This window comes from Amblyomma maculatum, chromosome 2 (assembly GCF_055883805.1).
Source record: "Amblyomma maculatum isolate TAMU_Amacu chromosome 2, ASM5588380v1, whole genome shotgun sequence".
Taxonomy (NCBI): Eukaryota; Metazoa; Arthropoda; class Arachnida; order Ixodida; family Ixodidae; genus Amblyomma; species Amblyomma maculatum.
Window position 1 is genome coordinate 40,463,444 of NC_139345.1, and position 20,730 is coordinate 40,484,173.

Genomic DNA, 20,730 nt, shown 5'->3' on the forward strand with positions numbered 1-20,730 from the left:
TGTGTGTGTGTGTGCGTGTGCGTGTGCGTGTGTGTGGGTGGGGGGGGTGTACGCGTGGCCGTGGACAGCCGCATGTTTGTGCGTGGGTGGGCGAATGGTACTGAGAAAATAAAGTAGTCAGCAACCGTCTCACTCACAATGAACAAACAAGCACACCGAAGTACACAAAGCAATTTTGCGCTCAGCCGTATGCATTTATTAACGGGATGGCAGTAAATGTCCAGTTGCGCAGAAAATGCGGCGTCGGCATTGTCGGCGTTGAGAAAAAAAAAATCACGGGATGGCTCTGGGAGCTTGGCAGCTGACGTGTCCAGGCACTGATTGATCCTATGGTCGTGCGAGGCCACGCGACCACGCAAAATAGACGTGTTGGCAGGAGCTACGAACTTCAGCTTTTCACTTCAGATAGGAGGGAGAGGGGAATCGAAACTTACAGGACCCTTATATTCCTACATGAGACTCTATATGGGCCACTAAGGAACGTTCGTATGGCTTGATTATCTACGAAGGTTGGTGTTTCACGTCATGTGGTAGCTTACGTCTATATATGAAACAGCGTTTGTGACTTAGAAACAGCATTTGTGACGTAATAGTTAAAGGATGTGTGATTAAGCTAACGGGAAAGTGCGCGTGCGCTAGCGAAGATTCACAATTGAAATTGCGGACTGGAGCCGTTAACGCTGCTGCGTCATATCCTTAAAGGGCTTAGCTGCCCCCCCCCCCCCTCCCTACATTTTTTTTCTTCGCCTCGTATATGCACATATACCACGCAGGATCCCTCTTTCATGGTCAGAGTGATATCTTACTCTAAATGCTAATCTTTTCGTCAGCGATTAGTACCGGCGATTTTATTCACACCCTGAAATAATCCTCAAGTAGTAAATGTAGTGGGGAAATTATTTTTTTTTTTCGACCATTTCGCTTGCTATGCGGAGTGTGCGATTTTTCCTGTGAATATCGTTTGATTGCGCTAATGCCGGCATCACTTCGGAAGACTGCTTCTCCGATGTTCTTGGCACCCAGCAGAAGGTTTTTTATTTTCCGCGCTGTATTTTGTAGCGCATGGCTACTTGAGTCTTGTCACAGGCCTGCAAAGCTCATAGCGTTTACTGTAAGAGAATGTCTTCGCATTCCTTTAGGCGTTGGCTGCTCACTTGTCTACCGTTTAAGCTGACAATTTCTGCCACAACATGTCTGGAACTAGCGCTTGAATTTCTAATTTGGCAGCATTTACTTCCGGGCTTATCTCTATTGTGTGTGAACGCAGGGGCTGTTGATCGCTTTTTTTCGCCGCATAATTTTCGCACTAGTACTATCGCCTGCCAAGCCTGCTGCTAAGCCTGCCAGCAACGAATTTTTTTACAACATATGATGCCGATGGCTCCGTCTTGATTCAATGTTTTGCGGTGATCTATTGGGTGACAGAACTGCCTCCCACGACGTGCACGCCGAACCACTGCCATGCCACCAGCGAATGATGTTCTGGTATACTTGATTCTCACCTGGTCGCGCCCTATAAAGCGCCTCGCAGAGGGCGCAATGATCACTGAACTTATGTAAATTTATATCATGGGTTCTCCTCCAAGCAAAGTACTGCTTGTATAGAGATGGGTCAGCCGCCACCGCCTTTAAGTAAGTGGCGAGGTGCTTGGGCGATGAAAATTCAAACGCATCGATGTATGAGCCTGGTGGAGCGATCTTAGAGTAGTTTCCTAGCACAACAGGTACCATGCCGTAATAAAGAGCATTATAAAATTTTTCAGTGACGTATTCAGGGCATATTGAATTCTCCAGAGCCAAGTAAAAGTAATACATCTCGCCGAAATAGATCAGACACTCTGGCCCTCGTGGGCAATTCAGGCGGCCGCAGCTACCGTAAATGTCGACGGGGATGTGCCTCTGAAGTTCCATCACGAACTTCTCTCGACCGCTGCTAGTGTTACAGTTGCTCGCTGCCCATACGATTAATTTGGAGCGATTAGTTATTCTGACGAAAGATGGCTTAATGCCCTGCGCCTGAGTGCGTCGCCGGACGGAGAAGTAAGGGTGCGGTACGTCCGAGTCACGACGGTATGTATAGGTCCAATTGAATACATCTTTGAGTGCTTCCAGTTGCTTGATTCGGCTATTATCCGGTGCCTCCATGTTCCAGTAGACCCAGCGCTGGTGTGGATCCCGATACTTTGGAAGGTCGTCACCATCGACGTCCCTATCGTGTATCACAATGGCGTCAACCGATTTGATCAGGGATCTGTCTTTTGTCACAAAACACTTTACACTGCAGCCGTCATAAGGAATTAGGCCGTCACTGCTCGAGAGTGTATTCGGTTCCCAGGTGCTGAAGTCCTTACTGTAGAACAAGATTTGAACAGGTTGTCTCGTACTTTCTCTTTCAGCTCCCTTTGTGTGCGCACCGGGAATCCATTCCCTTTGTTTCAGATTCGTGTACATCATAACAAAGACGATGACAGAGGCGCATAAAACGCAGACACCAGTCAAGCCGTACTGTATATTCCTCCCGTGGGCTATGTAGGCCTGAAAAGAAGGAATGTGGAAAGATTACACTGCATGTCAGTAAACTTACTGTACGCTAATGAAACATGTATAACAAGCGCGAAATGCACTCAGTCACTTTTATAGACCTCTAAATTATTTTGCTTATACTGTGATGCGTAGTGATTATGCAAGTCGTGAGCACCGGTCAGAAACATTCAGTGCCATGTAAGTGTTCTAGAGTCCGAGTTTCGGAATGTAAGTAAGGAGACTCATAAGTTCAAGTACGTCTCTTCCGACCCCCTCTACTGGTTTCGCTCGAGTGATGCGCCATGCGTCATGACAATGGTTCAGCGCTAACTCTTCAAGCTTTCAATGTACGACTGCGATGTGGCTGAGAAAAGCGTACGGTTTTCGGTTTAAATGTATGACGCTGAAGACTTGCTTCATAGAAAAATAAAACAAGACAGGAGGATAGGTTTGGTTTGGTTTGTGGGGTTTAACGTCCCAAAGCGACTCAGGCTATGAGAGACGCCGCAGTGAGGACTCCTGGAATTTCGACCACCTGGGGTTCTTTAACGTGCACTGGCATCGTACAGTACACGGGCGCCTTGCTTTTCGCCTCCATCGAAAAGCAGCCGCCGAGGCTGGGATTCGATCCCGCGTCCTTGGGAACAGTAGTCGAGCGCCGTAACCACTGCGCCACCCCGGCGGGTCAGGACAGGAGGGGCATCTATCATCCCTGCCCTGAAGGTGCGCACTATAGGTAGGAAAACTAAGGGTTGCAATTGTTCCTGTAGGAAGTAACGTCGATAGCAGTAACGAGGCAAAATATTTCAGAAGTCTTCTAGTAACTGCAAAACAAAATTCCTTATACTGAGCGTCGATTCTTCATAGAGGTTTCCGAAGGCAGTGATCATCAACGCTATCACAAAAATCTTGAAAGGAATATAGAGTCGCTATTTATTCTTAATAAAAGAGAGGCCTAATATGTGATATGTCAGTCTTCAGACAGAATACTCTGTGATGACGTCAAACATAAAAATCTACATGAGCCTTATTCAAATCATTGCTTCAAGGTACACAGCACGGAACACGTGAAAGGGGTTACAATGTAGGGGAAGAGCAAACTGCATCAGGGAGTAAATACAAGTAGATGATAACCCAATCGAAACAAAGAAAAACTAATTGACAAGAGCAGGGCGTTTAACACGAATGACAAGTAACCGATACCATTAGGACTAATGGACTGTACTCCAATAAAAAAGACGCGTAGTTCGGACTGGCAAAACGTCACGCGGACGGATGATAACCGGATGTTTACAGCGATAGTGTTACTGCAAACGCACAGGACTAAGTTAAATGGCGAGATATGGTGTAGGCTTTTGTCGCGCAGTGGGCGTAGTCAGGATTCTGGTGCTGCTGCTGCTAATAATCAATCAATCAATCAATCAATCAATCAATCAATCAATCAATATTTATGTAATGTGCGTAGGAACAACCATATAGTACTTGTGCTGCAGCACAAGTGAGAACAAAGGAATGCACATGCAAGCTGTACACACACACAGAATACAAAAGGAAAAGCAAATAATGCATGAAATGGAAGGTAGACAAAATGAATCACGGAGAGGATGAAATTAGTGAGTAGCGTGTCTTGTAGAGGACGTCACATAAGCGATAAATAGAAAAAGTAACAAAGAACGGTCGTTGACTATTGTAATACAGAAATATTCAGAAAATAAACAACCACTCCATCCTTAACCAATGTGTTGTACCTAAATCAAAGCTAGAAATAGATTGAAATACAATAAAGAAATACACAAGGTAAAACAGCGCAAAACCACGCCCAGGACGCACAAAGGTGAGACGAACACAGGCGCTTTTACCTTGTGATGATCAACTAACTAGCCCGCAATGTGTTATTCACGTTCGAAGAAATACAATTAAACGCGGGAAAGTCACATTCAAATATAAAGTTTTAAAGTTGAAATATAAATAAGAAACGGATAAAGAACAGTTAAGATGCAGACCGCATTGAACAGGAGAAAAAGCAAACGATTAGTAAATACACTATTAGGTTAGATAGTGGAAGTTAGATGTGGTAAAATACTTTTTAGAATAAAACGCTATCAACATCCGATATAACGAAGCGGGCGATTTTCGAATGATGTCTAGGTAAGCACAGAAAGAATTGATCAGCCTCTGCATTCTGTCTAGAGGGAAAGATGGGGGGTTGTACAGAAGCGGCGAAGCTTGAAACGCTCTGAATTCCCAATTTCTCTTTCGCGGAATGTGGCCGTGAAGAAGTTTGTGCAGAAAAATTATATCTGCCCTGACACGACGGCAGTTAAGAGAAGGACGATGCCGTGGGATACTCCCAGTGGAGCGAGAGGAGGAAGTTGCGCAAGGAAAGCGATATCAAAATATCCGCAAAAACATTTGCTGTACTCTGTCGACCTTGTCACAGTTAGATTTGCAAGTGCCATTCCAAACAACAGACGCGTACTCTAACGCAGCAAGCATATGGACAGGTACAGTTTTAGGAACGAAAGTGGGGCACGGAACTCTCTCGAAAGCCTACAGATGAAACCGAGTGTGCACGCAAAGCCCGCCGAGCAATGCGTTTACTATTACAGAAAAAGCTGAGAGTACGGTCAAAAAGTACAACATGCTCATTTATTTCATCAACCCTGTCCAACAGCACAGAATTAACAGAATAAGAGTAGAAAAAGCTGTGCGCAGTACGTGCAAGTGAGGCAACCCTAGTTCTGGAAGAACTTAGGGTTATCCCTTTTTTCGCACACCAATTAGAGAAAGCAGATATGCACTATTGCAACGACAAGAAATCTTGAAATGAGTGCATTACCCTAAATATTTTTATATCGTGAGCATAAAGAAGGAAAAAAAAAAGTTTTGGGCCATGGACGAAACGTCATTAATAAAAAACAAAGAAGAGAAGCGAGCCTGATACTGAGCCTTGAGGAACATCGATAGTTCCAGGGCAAACGAAGGTCTGTCCATTGATGCTGACTAAGCAGGAGCGATCAACAAGGTAGCTACGCAGGAAGGTTACAAATGAAACTTCGATTACAGAAAGCAGAAGCTTATCGAGAAGTAATCAGTGAGTGACAACGTCAAACGCTTTGCTCAAATCACATACATAGTGTTAACCTGTCGTGTCTGAAGGACTGCAGCAGAGGCATACGCCATGAACGTGACTAGGTTGGTTGAAGTAGAACGACCCGATGTCATGCTGATTGGGTATGATGACATGTTTGAGATGAAAGGAAAGTAATTTGTGCGAGGGTAATTTATAAAGCTTAAAGCTTCCAAAAAGAATGGAAATGGGACGATAAGTGGAAAAATTATTCTATTATTTTCTATAGATACTGTAAGCCTTTACAGGCTCATACAGGAGTGGGTCACAAGGCAAACAATCCAGAATGAAAGAAAAGAAAAATTAGGCAAACATCATTTTTGTTTCCTGATTTGAAGACGGGGTTCCACAGGCGAGGAAAAGCCGAATGTTTCAAACAGCTATTAAATATTGTGGTTAAAGCGGGTACAAAGATACTATCTAATGCTTTTATTATGGCGGCTGGAATGCCATCAGGTTCAGGAGAAAAAGATGGTTTCAGGCGCTTGAGGCTCAAACTAATCGAATTCTCATCAAAGATAACGGAATTAGGCGCACAAAATGTAAGGCAAACGGAATCATAATGTGGAGGTTTCCACACTAAGAAAAAATGCTGGGCAGAAGCAACTACGCGAATCAGATGTATTAGAACGCTGGCGAATCTATCGCCAGATCTCAATAGGACGATTCGATCCAAGCGCTGCTCCTGAACAAACCAGCGCTCAATTGGCCACCCCAGCTAGAACCTCGCAGGTTTCCTGGCGAATCAGATGACCACGTTGAAGACTGACTGACGTATTATCAACGAGTCAGCAAGTACAACCGCTAGGATCCGACTGTTCAACTTAGTAACGCTCTCTCCTTTCTAGCCGGGACCGCACTCATGTGGTTTGGAATCACCAGGACGTGTACACTACCCCGACCCGGTTTGTGGACGAATCACGAAGCACTTCGGCAACACTTTGGTCAAGATCAAAAGAGCCGGCACAGATAGATCAGGTTCGAAAATAGACATGAACGAAGTGCATCAAAGAAGTACTCCAGCTCTGCTGGCTTGTCAACCGAAATATGCCAGAAGAAGACAAGATGGGCCATCTCTCAAAGTGGATTGCCAATGACGTTTACAGCATTCTGATCTCCAAAGATATACCTGCTTCTGCAGCGGACGTGATGTAGCAGTGCCCTGTGTTTACCGCACTCAAGCCGTGGTGGATACTCCGAGAAGGAATATGAGGAAGAGAAGGAAGAAACAACTGTAATGTAACGCACTATTAAGCGTCGATAATAGATTGGCTCAGGTTCACTAAGGTCAACTGGTATTTCAGCTGGTCAGAGGCTAACCATGCCCACTAGAAGGTAGGGGGGTGGGGGGGAGGGGGGGGGGGGTTATAGCGAGGTGACTGCATTGCAACTAGGCAGAAAAACATGCAGTGTTATAAGTTAGTCTGGTCGGAGTTCTAACGTCCCAAGTGTCGCCAGCGTCGACCTTCCTGGATTTGAAGACATCACCTCAGTGATTTGGAGAATCGTGAAGGAGCTGCCACACAAGGTATAACTCACGATCACGTGCACCACCCGTGCCCGCCTGTGGGTCTACGCGTTCTTCCACATCAAGCCCGTCCCGCTTCTAATATGAAGCATCGTGGCAGCCGCCTGCTTCTTTTCGCCAGCCCCGTTGTTCGTACCAACCACGCTAATTATCCCGTTTAGAGCGCATTATAACTTGACCCCCAATACGGCCACGACGTTCAACGTCGGGTCGTGACTAGCTGCTATGACGGGTAGAGGTAAGGTAACCGGCCGGTTAGCTTTCCCATACCTTTTCCTATTTCCATGCTGAATAACCAAGCGTCAGTGAGTGCGAACAGTGTTATCGCAGTTGCTTTGGCAGACGCGGGTGCAGCTGTGTCTGTTATTACACTTTCGTTTTTTAATCGTCTTAGCCAGTAAGTCATGTTTCCATTAGAAGGAGCCACTATTTTTTCTGGTGTTAGGAGCGAAACTTCAATTTCTGCTAGCTTTTTCTCGGCCTCTAGTGAATTGTTTGGCAGACGTTTCGGACCGGATTTGCTGTATTAACTCGCTCTATAAATGACGTCATTCATAACATTGTCTCTTTGCAAGAATGTGGAGTAACACTAGTCTTTGCAGCCATGGAAATTTTTGCGCAACGAGACATGCTGTCAGCCTGTGTAGAAGTACAGCTGTATTCAGGACGAGTTTAGCTTCTCACGCGCGATGCGCTCTTGCCGCTAAGACAGCTAGCTGCCTTTGTCCCCACGCAATGTTTTGGAATTTAACTGGGCTATCCACGCTATCCACGTTAAACACACGGACACCTTCCGTCGCCAGCAACAAAATAACCTCACGTACTGCAACCGTTTCTAGCTGTGCACCAGAGGGAAGCTCGTTTAACACTGTCCATCATTTATGATGGACTCCTGTAAACGAACTATTGTTCTCGTCGGAGTAATTACCCTCTCGATGGTCTGATACCTATTTATACCAGAATAATAAAGAGCGCATATAGTGTTCGAAAACTGAACATACAGCTGATTGCGACAATGTGATTGGCGAAAATTGAGCTGGTTCGTGGGGCACTGAAATTACCTATTTATTGGATTAAAAATACTACGTAGCTCGGCGTCGACAAAAGCAATATTGGTGCTCATGGTCGTCTAACTACAGGAATTAGTGCTACTCTCTGCACCGTTAAATTTAAAGTCTGCAAGCCTGTGGAAACAATTTGGAACAGTGTTGTAGCGGTCGTGTGTGGCTGAGATCCTTCGAGATACTTCTTGGCGCATTTTGTTTTACAAAAAAATGGGATAAAATCATCTGTAAGCGACACCGAGTTTGAACAAACAAGAAGCCCGAAATTTTGTGGGATTGTTTTGCGCTGTGCAATTCAAGAGGTAGGGCTGCAGGCCAGTGGCTGTAGAAAGCAACAAATAAAAAATTGAAATAGTTCGCTTGCTTTTGATCTGCGAATTTTGCAGGATCTTTATTTAATATTTTTTCCATTCAGTCCCACTGACAAGCGGAACGTTTAGCCGAGGCTAATCTGCATTATTCAGGAAAGCGCATTTAGTCATGTAAAGGAAAACTGTGCAGGTAACGTGAAGAGATAGGAGGCAGTAGTGAAGGTTATTAAGACGGAAACTCCAGATGATAATATCCATGCTCAGCTAAAGAAAAAAAAATGGAATTGGCAGCGCTTGTGATTTAAAGTGCAGATAATGAATGATTATTGAAGGTGGATGCTTGCGAAAGTCGCTAAATTATCACTCAGGACAACACATTACATACGCAGTTAAGGGAACCGAAAGCGAAGGCCAGCAGGAAGCCATTTCAGGAGATGAGGGCAAGAAATTTGCGCGTACAAAATGACCGCCATTCGGCGCAAGGTATAATTACAAACATATTACCGGGAAAAGCCGTCGTCCTGCGGTCAACGTGATTGGGCTCATGATCAGCTTAACACATCAGCAGGTTATTACTTCCACGTCGCTGAGAGAGGATGCCTCGATCGTATAACTATTCGTTCTCGGCGTTCGCAAGGATTCATCTAGTTGGGTCTCCGCGAAACCTGAAGAGTTAAATTGTCTGCAGCTCTGCCGAAGCCCCTATTTATAGTTACTGGCACGTACCACGTGATACAAAGCCTCCAGTACTCGTTTTTCGCGAAGCACCATGAAAACGATAACGCGCCGTGAGTGGGAGGTCTCCAAACACGGCGCTTTATGCAGAATGGGAACGTGCTTTTTCCTCTCCCAGTTGCGAGTGCAGCTTACATCTGTACTGTAGTCGGTGACATATGGCCACCTGCGAAAAGCTACGCTAGGCCGGCGCGTCCACAAAAACATTTTTTGCCCTTGCCTGCTTGGCATCTATCTCCCCCCTGTATCCTGTTCCCACTGGCGCGCTTCCAGGACGCCGTTAGTACCGGAACACTGCGAATCGACTTTTTACAGACGGTATAGCTATCAAAATAGTTACTGTTTGAAGCAAAAGCTTCACTACGCTAGGTAAAGCAGTCGTCGCGTAAGCCGCTTTCACCTTCCAGTGACACTGACAGGTACTGCGCCTTCCCTTTCTTTTAACCAATTTACAATAAAAGCGAAAGCTTCACTGCGCTAGCTGGAGCTGGTCTTCGTGTGGCCAAAGCGGAGGAAGTTAGATGGCGACGCCTACCGACAGGTACATATATTTGGGGTCGCAGAACCCGCGGTGTTTAAACGGGCTGGTGTGCTAACACACCAGCCCGTTTAAACACAATACACCCCGGGTTCTGCGACCCCAAATGTAAATATTGATACGTGGCAGAAGGTTACCTCATGAGAACACAATAGCTGATGACAGACGTAAGTGTTCTGGCAAGCGCCACCCGTTGCTTCAGCTTCGTTGTCTCTCTCACTGTTGACCATTGTCGTCCCCTTCAATCGTATATACGTAACATTACCCCAGCACGAAAAGCACTGTCCCGGTGTGTACCACGTCGGGGAACTACACCTGGAGTGGTACAGCTTCATGCGAGCGACATGAACGATTTTGGTACGTGACATATCGAACTGTGGGTGTGAGTGCACAGGGGTGATCTCGTATGTCACGGAAGTTACTGGCCGTAAAAGCATGGTAGGGGCCTGTGTAGCGCGGCAAGAGCTTCTCACAGAGCCCAACTCTACGAGCGGGAGTCCAGAGCAAGACGAGAAAGTCCGGAGGGTAGTGGACATCCCGATGACGAGAATCATTGCGGCGGTTTTGAGAGTTTTGGGAGGAAGCCAGCATTAACACGGGCGACGTCCTCTCGGGATATGGCATCGCGAACATAGGAACTTGCGGTAGCGGTGGGGGGCAGTACGCTGTCAAACGAAAGAGAAGGGTCACGGCCGAACAGAAGATAGAAGGTCGAATAGCCTATTCTATTGTAACGGGAGGAATTATACAAAAAAGTTAAAAACGGTAAAGTACTATCCCAGTCACGGTGATCAGCCGATAGATACATTGACAGCATGTCCGTGAGTGTGCGATTGAGGCATTCGGTGAGGACGTTCGTTTGTGGATAGTAAGCGGTGGTAAAGTAGTGCTTAACGGAGCAATATCGGAGAATTTCTTCGACTACTCGAGCAAGAAAGCCACGGCCACGGTCAGTGAGCAGCTGGCTTGGAGCACTGTGGAGCAGGATAACGTCGTGGAGGAGAAACACAGCCACTTCAATTGCACAGCTGGTAGGTATCACTCGTGTAACCGCGTAGCGCGTAATATAGTCAGTAGCCACCGCAATCCATTTATTTCCTGAAGCAGACAGAAGGAGAGGCCCATGGACATCAAGGCCAACTCGGGAAAATTGGTCCATTGGGATGTCGATTGGCTGTAGAGATCCAGCAGGCACAACCAAGGGCTTCTTCCGTCACTGACATCTGTCATAAGAAGCCACGTAACGAGGAACAAACCGTTGGAGGCCTGGCCAAAAGAAGCGCCCGCGGACGCTGTCATACGTACGAGCATAGCCTCCTTTAGTATAAAGGAGGCTATGGTACGAGATACGCCAAGATGACCCGCAGTGGGCGCGTCGTACAGCTGCTGAAGAATGGTGACACGCAGGTGGCCGGGGACTACGAGCAGAAGCTCAGCGCCATCTGGTCGCATATTCCGACGATATGAAGTGCCATTGTGGAGCACAAACAAAGCTAGGGTAACGTCAGGGTGATCAGTGCTGAGACGGTTGATAATGCCGCAAAGCTTGAGATCTAATCGCTGCTCATGATGAATGTTTAAAAAGTCAGAGATGGACAACACACAGGTGTCATCGTCATACTCGCTTTCAGGCGGCGGATCTACCTGTTTGCGGGACAGGCAATCGTCATCAGTGTGTAGCCGGTCGGACTTGTAGATGATATAAAGGTGTATTCCTGAAGACGCAGCGCCTAATGCCCGAGACGACCAGTAGGGTCATTCAGCGTAGAAAGCCAGCATAAGGCGTGATGGTCGGTGATGACAAAGAATGGGCGGCCAAGCAAGCAAGGACGAAACTTTGTATTGGCCCACACGAGGGCTAAACACTCACGTTCTGTTATCGAATAATTGCGCTCAGCCACTGAAAGCAGGCGATTGGCATAAGCAATGACGCGAGTGTGGCCCGTCTGCTGTTGGGCGAGAATGGCACCAATAGCGTGACCACTGGCGTCAGTGCGTACCTCCGTTAGTGCTGAGGGGTTGAAGTGTGCCAGGACGGGCGGGTTGGTGAAGGCGACTGCCTAGACTGCTCGAACGCAAAAAGATGTCCCTACCGACCGAACGCTGGCCACGGCAGGGGCGCGAAGAACGCTAAGAAGTCACCACCGAAAGAAGTTAGGGTCTCATAGATGTACATGTCGCTTAAGAGGAGAATGGCGAAAGCCTGCCCTTCCTCTCCTATCATTTACCTCTTATCCTTTGCATTTTATTAGTGTTCTTTGCATTGCTACATATAATTATAATTTGTTTACAGTAAAGGAAAGGCGCAGTATCTGTCACACACTGCGGCAAGTGTGAGTTTACACAGTACACCATCGCTCCTATCGCGTGGCGCGTTCAAGTGTGGGATTACAGATGGCAGGAAGAACATATTGCGCTGAGTCTGGCGTAATGTGACAGATCTCGAGCACAACTCTCGCGCAAGGTATTTTGTTTTATGAGCCTAGAAAGGCTTTCGCCTTAAAAAGTTAGTCGGTTCGGAAGTGCCTCTCCCACTGCTCTTGGCCAAATAATACTAGTCAGTACAAGGAGGTTTAAAAAAAACTGCTGGAGCGGAGGTCGTCTATACCTACCAATAGGCGGCGGTGAAGCCGCGCCGCGCGCGCGGCGGCCATGTTGCCATAGGCAAGAAACAGGCGGGTGCCACAGCGCGCGCTGGCTGCGTTTCCCCGCCGTGGTTTTTACAAATTATCGCGGGCACAGCAGGGGAAGTAATGAGCAATAAGAGGCGAAATGGCAGACAACATTGCAATAAACTTCATTTTAATACTTTCGGCGTTCTCGTTAAAAGTACGAGCACGGATGGAAGGCCCGGCTCACTGGTTTTTAAAAATAATGAGCCTCGTAAGAGCAGCAGCATATTACTAGAGCCACGGCCGCTCAAGAGCGGCCGTGCTAGAGCTAAGCCTCAGCTCCTCGAGCGCGGCGGTGTCGCCACCATTGACCTTTCATGACCTACCACGTGATGTGTGACGTCACGACAGAGGAGAGACCGGGCTGCATCTCGCGCCGTCGAGCGCGGCGTCGCCACCAAGGAGAACCACGTGATGCGTGACGTCATGACAGAGGAGAGACAGGGCTGCATCTCGCGCCGTCGAGCGCGGCGTCGCTACCAATGAGTACCACGTGATGCGTGACGTCAGAGCAGAGGAGAGATGGGCCGCCGGCTCGCGCGGTCGAGCGCGGCGTCGCTACCAAGGAGTACCACGTGATGCGTGACGTCAGAGCAGAGGAGAGATGGGCAGCCGGCTCGCGCGGTCGAGCGCGGCGTCGCTACCAATGCGCTTCCCACTTCTACCGTTAGGTGCGCTGTAGTGAACACGTGATGTCGGAGCGGCGATATATAAGGGGGGTGCGTCTGCTGCAAATCTCCCCTGATGGGGCTGGTACAGGTGGGTCACCGCCGCTTGCGGCGGGGGCTAGCCTGGCACCAAATTTTTATCTGTTCTAGGCCGTCATTGCACACGCCACCGCTGGTGGTGGACGACGGCTGTTTTGCGGCGCGCGTCTTTCTTTCCCTCTTCCTTTTCTTTCTTATCTATATTCTCTTCTATCTGCACAAGGCAGCGGAGGTGGCTCGGCTACAGAGCCAGTAGCAGGCCCGTGCATTTTCTTTTCCTTCTTACTACAGCCACAACAACAACAACTGCTAGGCACACACGGGGTTGAGATGCGTCCAGAAGACAGGGTTGCCCGTTGGAATGAGAAACGAAAGCTGCAGCATGCTACAGAGATCGATGAAGAGTGTGAAGAACGTCTAGCCAAGCGGCGTGCTCAATATGCGGCTCGGCGACAACGTTCTACAACAACTGAAGAACAAAGCGAGGAACTTGTCAGCAATGTTTCACTAGTGCGGCCAGTGAGTCTGCCAATACTTCTACCATTTCGGAACGCTGGAATGCTACGAAACGAATTAGGCGTGCCCGGGAAACTTCTGAAGAGCGACGGCAGCGACTTGACAAAGAACGACCAAGGCGAGAAAGGGAAAAGGAGACGCGGAGGAAACGACGTGCTGAAGAGGCGGCTAGCCGTTTGCAAACCAGCGAGGCTGTTGTAGAAGAACGTCGTGTGGAACATGCCAGAACATGCCATATGATCGTGTTGTTGCCGAAAAATTCATAATCGTTGATCCCTTCAGCACGTCGATGTTCTAAGAGCTTTTAGTGCGTGTACATATTCGCGTAGTGGTAATCGATCAACGTTGGCCCGGAGTTCGTCATGTTCGTTTTGTGTCGGTAACACAGTTATACTACCGTATTTTCGAGATGAACGAGTCATGCTATTGCCGACTTTAACCAGGGAAAACCGTGTATTTCCGAGTTTAACCAAGGAAAAACCGTGCATTTCCAAGCCTAGCCACCAATATGCTTCGCATCTGACTAGGCTTAACCTTAGCTAAGCCTCAGCATTTTTGTCATGTGATGGAGCCTGATGCTTATATAGAGCTCGGCCACTTTCTTACACAGGATACATATGTAATTGGCCAGAGCATCACAGTCAAGAATGTGCTCATCGAGGCTTGAAAACTACTCCTTCTCTGACAACAAGCTCAGGATTTCCAAAACCAAGTGCGTTGACTTTGCGTGCACATGCTTCAAATTTTGGCACTCAGCTTCCAGTCGTCGTAAACTCTTCTCAGCAGCAGTACAAATCTCCACCACGTCCTGCAAGGCGAAACAAGCCCACCTTGGCTCTTTTTCCTTACTAGGGGTGGTTGCTCATCTGCTTGCAGAGCTACAACACATTCCTCACAACTGCTCGTCTCGGAAACCTTTCTGGCAACAAAGCCTGCAATGAAAGGCACCACAGACCCTACACGGTGTGTGTAGTCGTGGTCCTCTGGCTGTATAATTGGAGACCGCCTTGCTGCAGTCACAGCTGTACCCACACTTTCTTGAAGGGCTGCTGTCCCATTCAAAATGGAGACTATGTCCTGTGTGCAGTAGCCACTCCTCGAAGATCGCACTTCAGTTTGCACCAGGTGTGCGGCCGGAGGGCTCCGGGGCTTCGGTGGTGGTCGCTTTCTTTTCAGCTGGAACGGAAGTTGCAAACCGTTTTAATCCACCTCCTTTTACTCGCTGCATTCGCGTAAAGCAAGCACAAATATAAGAGCAAAAAGCGCACGTGAAAGACAGAACAGCTTCTCTTAAGCTGCTGAAACATACGCCAGTTAACAGCTCGTAGTTGCGAGCAAAGGTTTTAGACAACACTGCAATCGACGGCGGAAGCTAGGAAGTTAAATCAATTTTATTCCAGCGAATAACAAACTGTGGTTTCATTTCCTACTCGCTCTTCGCACCCGCGACATCAGTGAACACTAGAAGGTCGAGTACTCACCTGCTTTTGCAGGTGCTGTAGAAATGCGGCAAACACGCTCGGACAACTTCCCGGTCGCAGCCGCGTTGTCTGCCTGGTCCGGTCGAAACAATCCGGCGTGAAGTGCGCCGAACATAAGTGATCCCCGTCTTTTGGTTGCCAGCCTTCCCGCCACACAGACCGCTCCCACATGCTTCGCACATTTGGATCCTTGGGAAACCTGATTGGAAAAATTGTGCCCGTCAGACATGAAATATGTGGCGTACTGCGAACTGTCGGCATTCCCTGCAACATGAAGATATGTTTTTAATACGCTCAAAAAGTGCTACTTACAAGTGAAACAATATACCAGAATCCTTTTTCGCTCGGTTTGTGCAGCCGTACGCAACGAACGATGACACCATTCTCGTTTACAACGCTCGGACGACACCACGCTGACTACGCTTCGCGGCGGAAGGCCCGCGCGTTCTGCCTATGGCAAGATGGCGGCGCGCAGCTTCAGAGCCTTACTAGAAAAATAAACACAAAGAAGGGAATGCTGCACACTGCAACACGCACGAGCCACAACCGCGGCGCCACTACCAATGCAAACACCTGCCTCTACTCAAGGTAATATAACAGAAAGACATTGTATCTCCAGCCGAAATCGTAAAACAGTATCTTTGAACATGAGCTTCCTTTCGCAATGTTTTAGCTGCTATGTTTTCATCTGTTATCACTCATGTGAGTTTGCAAAAACTAGTATACGCTCTGTCGGTTTTGGTCAAGATAATGTTTTGAATTGGTTTACTAATAAGGATGATCAGCCTTGCGTTATCAAACTTCGCAGGTTTTCATTTTGTGAGCTCTCAAACACACTGAAGTTGACTCGAAAGTGTAGGTTGTTTTGATAGTTTAGTCATATAGGGTTTTATAGCGCGTAAGAAACCGTGGCTAAGATGCGCCACACACAAGTATGTTGTTTTGAATCGAATTCAGATAGCAGGGCAGGTGAGGTGAGGGAAGGAGGAGATACAGCACCCGCACTTTGAGAAAGAATTACAACCTTCCTGCCACAACAAGCAGCCCCTCTTGTACAAAACGCACATGGAATTTCGCATTGATGGAATATTTTTGTATAAAGCACTCAAACTGCATGCGAGGGCGAAGCAGTCGACCTTTTTGTTATGCGAGCTTCGTCCTTCTCAACACCTGACATACTTCGGTGCGCATGGCTTGCAAACAAGCGGCGCATGAATAATGCATGTGGACGCGAGTCGTTGCTGTGAGTACTGAAGCGTAAACTGGGAAATGGTGGTTTCTCGTGTGATGGCATTAAGCGTTGCTACATTCCTAGCATCGGTTCTTTGGTTTATTTGGTTTGTTTCTCTGCTTTCTTTCCCTAAATGGGAGGAGGGGGGGGGGGGGTGAATAAGGGGGTCATGTTTCCTAGCGTACACCAGCCATTATATTTTTTAATCAAGCAAGACAATTAGGTTAATGCTCATGCAATCAGTTGAAAACACAAATAATAAAGGTACGCTATATACTTGAGTCATGCATTGTCGCTACTCGTGAAGCACCAACAGTGTTGGAAAGAATGTAACTATCTTGGAAATTTCCTCACACAATCTGCGCTATGATTCAAAACAAACCTCACTTTATAGTTACTACTATGGTAACTATACAGAGGGAAGTTGGGAATTCAACTCGCTCATTCAAATGGGCAACACCATACTACAGCAATGACCCAACTTTTTACGCTCGGCGAGTGATTAAGCACTAGCAAAACTTGTCAGCAAAATGAAGGTTGAAGCTGCAACTTAGCCAGTGTGTTCTGTAGCTGGTAGCTGCCTCTGAACAACATGTAACAATAACCGCAATATTTTTTAACTAATAATAGAAGCAATGTATTACATGAGAAACGCGCTCATTTTCAGTGCAGCAGCAAGGATATGAACTCATGTAATCAATTACTCGAGTAATACGTGCCGAATGGTCTTGCTGTATGCTAGAGCTTGCAAGCTTGAACAGCTTCAAGACATCTCAGAATATCGGCATTTGTGTGCAAAGTAAGTGTGTTCCAGAGAAGATTGCGGCGGTTGCCCAAATAAGTAGAGACACCCTTTATTTCAACCTACACTCTGTAATGCTGCTCCCTACGGTACAGATAACCAAAATACTGCTACAAGCCTCGTGCATGTTGTATTTTGTATTGGAAAGAAAAATAGTAGATAGTTCTGGTCAACTTATGCAAGCCCGAAGACTAATTATTCATACACACGGTCGTCTTAGCTTATTACACACGGGTTATGTTTACACATGTCTACAGTAATACAAAATATTAGAACGGAATAATTTCGTAGCACCCCTAGATATCAGCCAGTTAATAAACTACGTGCAATGCTTCGAAAGGTGAACACATGCGTAATAGCTGGGAATTTAAACGTATATACAATTTCGCCAGTTTCAAAATTATAGCCATGATTAGCTACGCATGGACGCTGCTGTTATTCTGGTTCTCGGAAATAAAAAAAATGAAGCGGCTCTTTGAATCATTCCGCGCAGTAACGGTCGCGTTACGTTAAGTAACTTGTTCAAAAATCCCATGTTAAAAGCATTAAAATAAATATGGTGCTAACTATATACGCAGTGATATCCGTTTCTTCGAATTTAATGTCAGGGAAGTTGTAGGCCTAAGAAAGGAGCGAAAGACGAGACAGCTGGCACGGATATAGGCCCACCGCTTCACATCCACACCGCCCGCCGCCGTCATAGAGAGATTTAGCATACCGCGATCCGCGATCCTCCACCGTGACCCTCTACCGCTTGTGGGCGGGGCGTACAAGCTGATTGGTTCCAATGCGGCAGGTCTGTGTGCCGACATCCAGTATGTGGCGCCATCTATCGGCATCAAATTGATCTGGGCATGCGCAGGCACGGCCGGTCTCGAGGGAGAGAGAGCGCGCGCCCTCTCCCTCGCTCTCTCTCCCTCGAGACCGGCCATGGCGCAGGGGAACGCGCGATGACGGATCACGGTAGCAGATCGCGGACCACGGGGTGCTAAATCTCTCTATTTTCTTCATCTAGCGGCTTTGCGTTCGCCGCGCCCTTGGCGCAGCCAGAGGAAGGCACAATTTACGGCACAATGTTCTGAACAAAGAGAGGGTAAATTCTAACGTTCCAGAAAAGGGGAAAGTTGGCATCGATAGTAAGATTTGTAAGACACTAGCGCATCGACTTGAAACCACCCTTCCAACACCTATTTTCCACAAAGCGTGCCTTGATTTCACGGTGTTGTATTCAGTGCAGTGCTTGAAAGTCTTGAACTTGTTGTTGCATTTAACCTAAAAGCAAAGCCAATATTGTGATTCTTTAGAGCTAGCTATACACATGGACGGCTGCAATATTAAGGGGTTACCTTTTCCTTTATCATAAAACACTCAAGACCTAAAAAAATAAATGTGAGACAAAGTCCACACCGAACCAGAGGCTATCGCAGGCAAAGAAGCAATTGAACATAAAAGAAAAGGGGCAGACGCACAGCCAAGAAAAAACGTTAGAAAACCCAATGAGACAAAAAAAAAAAATGGCGCAAATTATACAGGTACGAAAAGTGGTCTGAGAGGTCCCATTTAGTGCAAAAGAAAACAAGGCTAGAGCCAGCATGCTAAGACGCTTGATGTGTTCTTGTAGGCGGCCAAGAAGAGGGAAGGTGCGGGGAACTGTGGGAAGGGCAGGGAGTCACAAAAATAAAACGAGCGGAATAAAAAAAAAACCGGAGAGAGAAGATAAATGTGTTGGAGAACGCAGAACGATATTAGAGCGAAAAATAAAATTAAAAAAAGACCCAGAGAAAAGCAAAGCAAGAAAACTAACAGGTAGAGACAGATGAAATCATGTGTTGCCAGTGAAGCAAAAGAAAATGAAATGGAAAGGTACCACCGCAGAAGCAAAACATATAATAAAGGAAAAAAAAGAGACATGTTCATCTAACAGCCATTAATAACGAACATATATGGAACAAGAGTGAAAAAAAAGTACTGTGGGTACACGCAGGGCGAAAAAACAGTAAAGCCCCATGTCCACATGCCAGGTAAAGGGCCGCGGCCCACCAAATATGAGATTTCCGTCAGCATGACATACAGCAGACGGGCACGTAGGCCTAAGAACTGCCAGGGCGGGATTGGTGGCCATTGACAGCGGAGTGAAGATGAAATGCGAACAGGAATACAAATAAGCATCGCACGAAATCGAGGGGAAGTAAGTGAAGAAGGGAAGTCTTCGAGGGAAACAAAGTTTGGGTAGCCAGGAAGCCGCTCCGCTATGTCCACAGTGAGCGGACAGGCACTGAGGTAATGAGGGACGTCCCCCACAGCGTCACCGCGTGGACAGGAAGCCGAAAAGCGAAGTTTGAAAATATGGAAAAGCGGCCGTGGCCTTTTAGGTGGGGGAGAAGAGAACGGGTGGAGGGAAAGAGGCAGACGGAGAAAGGAGGGCACAAAACAGACAAGAGGATGTAAGAGTTATCCGTTGTCCAGGTTAATGCCCGAATCATGAGGACCATGGTGCGCATGATGGTGCTCATAGACAAAGGAGATAGTCACGACGGCCGTAGAAGGCCGCGTGCTGAGGCCAGTGAGGCGGCCCTGCATGCAAGCTCGTCGCCCCAAGCACCACATGGGCAGGGACATTATATAGGAAGACATCACGATGGAGTGAGATAGTGGCAAGGTTGGGCTTGATCTCTCGGAAGCTGATGTGTTTTGTAGAAAGAGAACTAGAAGAGAATCGGAACCGGGAGTTCCAATAGTAATTTGGATGCATCTGAATAGTAAGTGCTTTCCTTGCCAAATTGTTTACCATGCATTTCCGCCTACAGTTTTTGTCACCGCATGTCAATCGCTGCTAGGGGACAATGCTTGTGTTGCCAGGTTTCCTGGAAGATGTTCTGAAGGCGAGAGAACTAATACCGAATGTAGAAAGAAGAAAAAGAAGCTGCACGAAATAGGCTCCAGTGCAGAGTCGACATTGATGCGCTCACATAAGTCTAGAAGAACGGAGATTATGATTCACACCTTAAACGATACCATTTTTCCACCGGCATTATTAATATGGACAAAGCGACACTGCGATTACGCCTTCACAAGCTAAAAACTCGTGCACGAAGCGCTACGGGCAGCAGTAGTTGTATGCGATGAGTTTCGTCACGCAAGCCTTACCTTTTGTACTGCGCTTGTACTACGCCGAGACCGAGCCGGGACGTGGGCGGTGTTACGGTACAAGGAGCCCGGAGGGAAGCCTTGCTTCCAGCGGTGCCCGCTTTGTCGGTTCCATTAGCCAAGTATGATGTCATGCACCGAATCTTTTCCTCTGTCTCTTTCGCAAGCTCTGCTTGAGTGCATCTGTTTACAATGGCGCCCTCCTAGTGTCACCACGCCCGAAAAAGAGACCCCGTCTGAGCAGACGCACCGGGCAGTGATGGCGGTGTTGGCCGCAGCCTGGCTGGCTCTAGCCTCGCGGCTACTGGCTGAGCTTGGTCCACTGGAGCTCAGTGTAGAAGTACT

General features: G+C 47.4%; 1 protein-coding gene across 1 annotated transcript; it reads right to left on the minus strand.

The window, feature by feature from the left end:
• Positions 1-1,076: 1,076 nt before the first annotated feature.
• Positions 1,077-17,939, minus strand: LOC146198470 (4-galactosyl-N-acetylglucosaminide 3-alpha-L-fucosyltransferase FUT6-like). The gene is made up of 4 exons (XM_084591910.1): positions 17,908-17,939; positions 15,206-15,404; positions 14,574-14,900; positions 1,077-2,535 (listed from the first exon to the last, which is right to left on the minus strand). Exons 1-4 carry the CDS (start codon positions 17,937-17,939, stop codon positions 1,360-1,362), a joined length of 1,734 nt encoding a protein of 577 aa, XP_084448036.1. The 3' UTR covers positions 1,077-1,359.
• Positions 17,940-20,730: the final 2,791 nt, after the last annotated feature.